Genomic DNA, 6575 nt, shown 5'->3' on the forward strand with positions numbered 1-6575 from the left:
GAAGCTTTGTGACATTGAATCAAGAGAACTTGATTTGAGAGAGTTAACCAGCATTTGCTCTTGTAATGTATTCAAAAGGAATTCAACCGCTTTCAGAAACACTAATTTTTACCAAGTATATTACCAGCCAATTACTGAAGTAACACATTCACACATATTAAAATCAACCTGAGCTGCATGCCTCTGTAAAAGCCAATCTGTATGCATTCAGTCTGCCTTTCTGTTATTGTGTGTTTTTTGTACACATCTGCTGCAAGCTGTCGCATGAGTGGAGTCACTACTCAAAGCACTAGCAAAATTGGACTGTAAAACTCAGTCTAACTAGAAACCTCTGTTGCCACATATGCCTTTTGATTGTAAAAACAAGTTGTTGTTTTTGCTGAGCTGGTTGTACTTAAACAAGGTCTGTGTACGCTCACCTCCACAGATGTGTTGTTGCTTGCCTGGTTGCCAGTGCTGGTATGTCTGATGTACTGTTTAAACTGCTGCAGACTGTCCAGCACTGCCTGTCGCAGCAGCTCCCCTCCCCTGGCTGACCCCCTGATGCAGCCTTCACTTGGAATAGACCTCAGCTCCTCGACACAGGAACGTAGCCTGGCCAGGTTGCCACGAACCTGCTAAAAATAGAAAGGGGGTAAGAGGAAAAAAGGGATAAAAGTGAGAGATTATGTGTGTGACAGAAAGCAACAAAGGAAAGAAGGTTGAGGAAGGAACAGGAACATGTAATAGAGAGCAGAGAGAGCATTAGAGATGTTTGGTTGTTTATTTCTGTTAACAGACATCCTGTTAGAGCTGTTGTTTCGTGGAGTTGTTATATAACAACAAAAGAATGTCCCATGATTTATTGTACTGATGATGAGTCACAGCAACACTTCTTGATGGACTGTTACAGAGCTCAGGAGGTCTGGTCTATACTGCAAGGCCTTGGACTTGTATTTAATTCAAACTATAACTCTGTCATGGATGGTCTGCTGGAAAAAAGATGCCTTCCAAACAAAGAGAAATGTTCCAACTAATCATCCACACTGACCTGAATAGTCACTGAACTCTCTGCACTTTATTCACACAGCACTTTATATCTATTTGTTGTATTTTTTATTTATATCTCATGTATGTGTTTTTGTTTTGTAAATTGTGAAAAAAAAGAAAATGCAATAGAAGAGAGAGGTGTTTTTCATTCAAGACTTCACCTTCATCTATCTTACCACAAATGGCAGTAGACATTCCTGCTGCCTGCTGATGGCGTACAAGCTGAGGAGCGGTATCCTACAGGGTCCATCCAGACTACAGGCCAGGGAAAGGAAGTTGTCCAGGGCATCACAGAACACCGTACAAGTGTCAGACCACCAGGGTGGCAGTGCCTCCACGATCAGGACCCTGGCTGGTTGCCGCAGAAAGGGGAGGGACCAGTAAACCAAGCTCCCAGAGTTGGAGGAACCTGCTGGCTTCTTCCTGTTGTCCATGGAAATCTGAAAACAAGAAACACAGAATATCTTGATGCTCAATGGCTAAGAAAATGGAAAAAGGTATAATGAAAACATGTATGGCAAGATTTCCCCCCAAGGATGCCACGCAAGATGTATTCTGTATTCACCGGTACCTTCTAGATGTTATGTTATGTAAAAATGTACCCCTAAAGCCTTGTGCAAATATTTAAAACCTAAGTAAGCAAGCAGAAAAAAAATGTTTACAATACATCTAACAAATATACAAGGCCATGAGGAGGGAAAGCAGTAATTACAAAAAAGACCAACTCACTGTACTCATAATTATCAGCAGTAAGCACTATTGTAAATAGAACATGAATAAATCAGAAAACACAGAAAATTATGTAAGTCACAACAGAATCTAGGTTATAAATCATTCAGTTTTCACTCCAGTTTCAACTCCTTGCCTGACTTCTGAAGAGGATCGCTACCAAGTTACCACTAAAAGTAGGTTTTGTACAATAATGACTTAAAGGAAGGGTGTTTCATTGTTGAAAGTAAGACTTTGAGAAACCATTTGGAAACCAGAAAGGTCTACTGGAACTGTGCCATAATAGTGTAAAGAGGACAATGTATTTTGTCATCCCGGGGTGCAAATATTTAAGAGTTATGATTTATCTATGCACAGATGGTCAACACTTTGTGGTGAAGTAATTAAGATTTTTAATTTGTTCTTCATGATTTACAGCAGTCTGACCTAGTGAGGGCATTGCAGCTACATGATGAACAGAACACTGTCAGTAGTTGTCAAAAGCCCATTAAAACAGAATATGCAGCCTTGTAATTATATGATACAAGCTTTAGACTAACTAAACAGTTGATTGATTCCTGTGGGCAAATGGATCATTGCAACAGCAGAGAGTAAAACAAAATGGTTAAAGTGGTGCAATATAGAGCACTGGAGTTAATAGTAGAAAATACCAATGTTAATTCTATGGTAACAACTAATAATTATTTTCATTATCAATTAATGTGTCTATTATGTTTTTGAATAACTTGATTAATTGTTTAGTTTTTCAAATAGTGAAAAATGTCCGTCACATTTTCCCAGAGCACACGGTGACGTCTTCACATCTCTTGTTTTGTCTGACCAACAGTCCGAAAGCCAAAGATAATGTACTTCACATGTGATTAAATATAAAACAGAACAGTAAAAATTCTCAATCCTCACAACCAAAAAGCTGATAACAGCAAATTTGGTAATATTTTGTAGCTGTGTCTAAGAGAATGAGTATAATTCCAAATAAATCTAAATTTAGTCCTTGGCCACATGTTAGAGAAGGGAAGGAAATCTGGACTGCAGAGCTTTTTATAGATGATACATGTGTCTTTGATCGAGTTTTTACCTAATCCATGTGTATGAGAAGAAAACATCTATTTTCTCCTTTTTACTGTCTCAACAGATGGAAAAAGCCCCAGCTGTGTGTCAAAAGGCAATTACCAGTCATGCAATACAGAGGATGTGGCCAGAGGGACCACCCCCCCTCCAACGCTTCACAGAGTTAATCATACCATCTAAAACCCTGTCATTATGGAATGCGTGTCTGTTTGAATCAGTCTTTTATGTCTGGTCACTAGCATCATCATTACTTGAAGGGAAACCCCGTTATTTGGCAACATCAGTGACCCCATATTTTGACACACATCAGTACAATTAGGCATTTCATTTCCACACCTCAATGAGCAAGAACAGACAGGACCACAGAGAGGGAGGGAAGCGTTGAAATAGGAAACAAGGCAACAGATTAGTTTCCACATGACCACGATGCATGTTTCGGTGAGTCACTTAATCGAAGGTGAGAAACTGAATAATTTGCAAAACATGCACTGATTGTTGCTCCTTGAATGTGAAGATTTGCTGGTTTACTCACTTTTATATCATTGTAAATTAATTATCAATGGGTTTTGGGCTGTTGATTGGACAAAAGCAAGCACTTTAAAGATGTCACATTGGGCTCTGGGAAATTGTGACGGGCCTTTTTCAATAATTTTTGACAGTTTTTAGACTATAAATAATAGAAAAATGACAGATCATTCACTAATGAGACATAATCATTACTTGCAGCCCTAGACCTAACTTAACCATCTCTCATAACAATACTGCCTGATTATTTGTGTATATTAATTTTTGGAAACTTCACTGCTGGAACCAGGCTGCACACACACACACACACACACACACACACACACACACATCAGTACAGCTTGTAGCAAAACACTTCAATCAGCTTGTGTCCCAGGTTGAGGTACAGTATTTCTAGGCACTTACAGACGAAAGTTCTGTTTACAAATTCCCTTTCGGGTTTGAGTGATGAATTAATTTAAAGGCGGATGGAATATTTCAGCTTTATGTCATCATGTTGCCATAAATCTGCCACTGGGGCCTGCCTCACATCATTTGTCTGCAGAAACACACAGTCATACTGGTTTGCTGATGCCCACATGAAAACAAGGACCAAGGCACCGACTGCACCGTACCGGCTTTGAACTCAAAATAGAGGTAGAAATAACAACATGCCACACAGAAAGCACCTGAAGGCCTGGACCACTCTTATCAGAAAATAAACCACCGACAGAACTAATCCCTTCCGATCGAAAGCTGCGCCCTAAGCACTCTTTATCATCCGAGCTCTTAAATCCACTGTCCTGAAACCCTGTTCTGTTTTGATCTTCACAGAGTAGGTGTATTTTATACTGGTTAGATCCAATGCAAAGGGCATATTGTGTGAGGGTGTGTTTTCCTGTTTGATCTTGTGCCCCTCTCATCTGTCTCTGACTCAGTTCTCCCCATCTAAGCCAAAATCTGTCCTTCTCACCACCCAGATCACACATCTTTCACCCTCACAGCTTTGATCTTGTACTTGAACTCCCACTCTCTGTGTAAACATAAATAAATGCAATAAGACTCAGTATTCAACTAATACAGGGTTTCAGGTACATGCACCTTGGGTCTGTTCAGCTCTTTCCTGGCATGAACAGACTTTGTACGCAATATTACTAAAGTATTGTAAACTAACGTTATATGATATTTCTCAAATTCCTCAAATCATGTTTATGTACAGTACCAGTCAAAAGTTTTGTGTGTCCAAACTTTTGACTGGTACTGAATGTGAATAAATTGAGTTAGCAATGCTGGACATATCATTAACCATAATAAATAAGCTCTTAGGAAGTTGGGAGGTGTAATGAAAGTGTGTCTGAAATGAATGGGGGGAGAATGTAGAGTGATAACTACAATTGAATTCCTCGACAGCTAGCTAAATTGCTAAATTATTATAAACATTTGACATATAAACGTCTTTTTAGGCTTTTCTTGACTGAGTTTTGCTAGTTACGTTATGCTAACTTTAGCTAAGTGTTAAGTTACCTTAGCTAGTTTCCCTCTCCTCAGTTGGCTTCTGCTGGGATAGCTGTGAATTATAATTGCAGTTAATACTGAATATTCTTCAACATATCCTCTAAAGATTTGAGAAATACGACAAATGTTAGCTGTTAACTATTTACCGTCACGTACTGTAATTTTAACCCAACAGTTAAGCTACCTAGCTGGCAAGCTAACGCAAACAAACCTGTAAATAAAGTCAAGAGCAGCTTCTGTCTTTTGACGCCTCTCTGTCAGCTCAGGATCACGACAACTACGTGGAAGCAAAGATTGTCTATTAGTAAGATGCATCACTCAACATCCGAAGGCACTGACCATGTCGACATTTTAAGTTAATGCTCTCAATTCATTTGATACTCCTAAACAAAAACCGACTTGTATGTCGAGGTGAATTTTACAGCGTAGGTTGAGATGTCTGAACTCTCCTTGTGTCTGACTAACCTGAAGGTAATTTCTCATGTTATGTATTTTTATACACATTTAGAATGTCCCTAAAATCATACTTCCATGTGATGTTATTCTGTGTTTCAGTTGTTTAAGGATTTGTCTTATAAGCAGGCAGATAAGGCCAACCCGCAGCTTCTTGAAACAATTTGGACTGAAATGGAAAGTCACTCTATTAGATTAATGTTCATGTTTGAAGAAAACTGTTTTTTTTTTGTTTTGTTTTTTTAAATTCAGCAGTACAGTCTGGAACATCTGTATCTGCAAAGAGACAAACAAGCACAGAAAAAGAAACAGCACGACTCAAAGTAAGCTGCTGGTTTTCTCTTAAATTAGAAGGAAACTAATCCACACATTTTGCTGCCAACTTGTTAGAAGCGTGAAGTTTAGTTCAAAACTTATGCATCTTGTACTGCCCTCCTTCCATGTGTTCTCTCTGTGCCTCATTTTTTAGATGAATAGAGAGAAAGATAATGAGACGCCAAGTGCAGGGACAGAATGAAAGAGTGATATGGAAATTTGTTCCCAATTGTAGGCCTGCTCCATTCAGTCAGTGTGTGTGTGTGTGTGTGTGTGTGTGTGTGTGTGTGTGTGTATGTGTGTGTGTGTGTGTGTGTGTGTGTGAGAGAGCATATGTGTGTGTGTGTGTGTGTGTGACCTTCCAAACCATCAAGGTACAATCAAGATGTGAAAGGAATTGGAGATGGGGAAATACAAAATCAGATGTGTGTGTGTGTGTGTGTGTGTGTGTGTGTGTGTGTGTGTGTGTGTGTGTGTGTGTGGTGTATGAAGGGATTTCTGTAAAGTGTCGTGTACCGTGTAAGAGGCTTTGGTGAATGCTGGGTTGTGAAACGAGAGCTGATTCATGCAAAGTCATAGAGCTCTCGTTGTCTCTCTCTGTCACACACACACACACACACACACACACACACACACACACACACACAACATGCCACATTGCCAGGATGCATGAGATTGACATGAAGAAATGTGGAACATACACAGCTGCTTATGGGAGATAAGATGAGCTGTGTGTGTGTGTGTGTGTGTGTGTGTATATGTGTTTCTTTGTGAGAAAACTAACTTCTGCCAACTCTCTGTACCTGGCAAAACCATTTCCAGAAAGACTTTTTGCTTAGGGCAAGTCCTGATTTGAAAGCACAACCTGTGTATGTGTCACCAGATGATCAGGGCTTAATGTTGCAAGTTGGGTGGTGGCTGAGGAGATTCAGATGAGCGAGTTTTCTTCTCCAATTCTGAGT

General features: G+C 39.6%; 1 protein-coding gene across 12 annotated transcripts in view; it reads right to left on the reverse strand.

Moving 5' to 3' along the window:
* Nucleotides 1-5455, reverse strand: part of LOC122973437 (meiosis 1 associated protein) — a 67032-nt gene extending 61577 nt beyond the window's left edge. For 3 of the 12 annotated variants that reach the window (XM_044340940.1, XM_044340941.1, XM_044340939.1), the window contains exons 1-4: nt 5057-5254; nt 4855-4897; nt 1206-1469; nt 420-617 (exon numbers count right to left, since the gene is read on the reverse strand). In XM_044340940.1, coding sequence (XP_044196875.1) covers nt 420-617; nt 1206-1469; nt 4855-4897; nt 5057-5160 — 609 coding nt within the window. In that variant the 5' untranslated portion in view covers nt 5161-5254. Of the gene's footprint in view, nt 1-419; nt 618-1205; nt 1470-4854; nt 4898-4991 lie in introns of all 12 variants that reach the window. The other 9 variants (XM_044340945.1, XM_044340943.1, XM_044340946.1 and 6 more) reach the window with 9 other exon arrangements.
* Between the last annotated feature and the right edge of the window lie 1120 nt (nt 5456-6575).

Source organism: Thunnus albacares, chromosome 22, assembly GCF_914725855.1.
Source record: "Thunnus albacares chromosome 22, fThuAlb1.1, whole genome shotgun sequence".
In the NCBI taxonomy this organism is placed as follows: Eukaryota; Metazoa; Chordata; class Actinopteri; order Scombriformes; family Scombridae; genus Thunnus; species Thunnus albacares.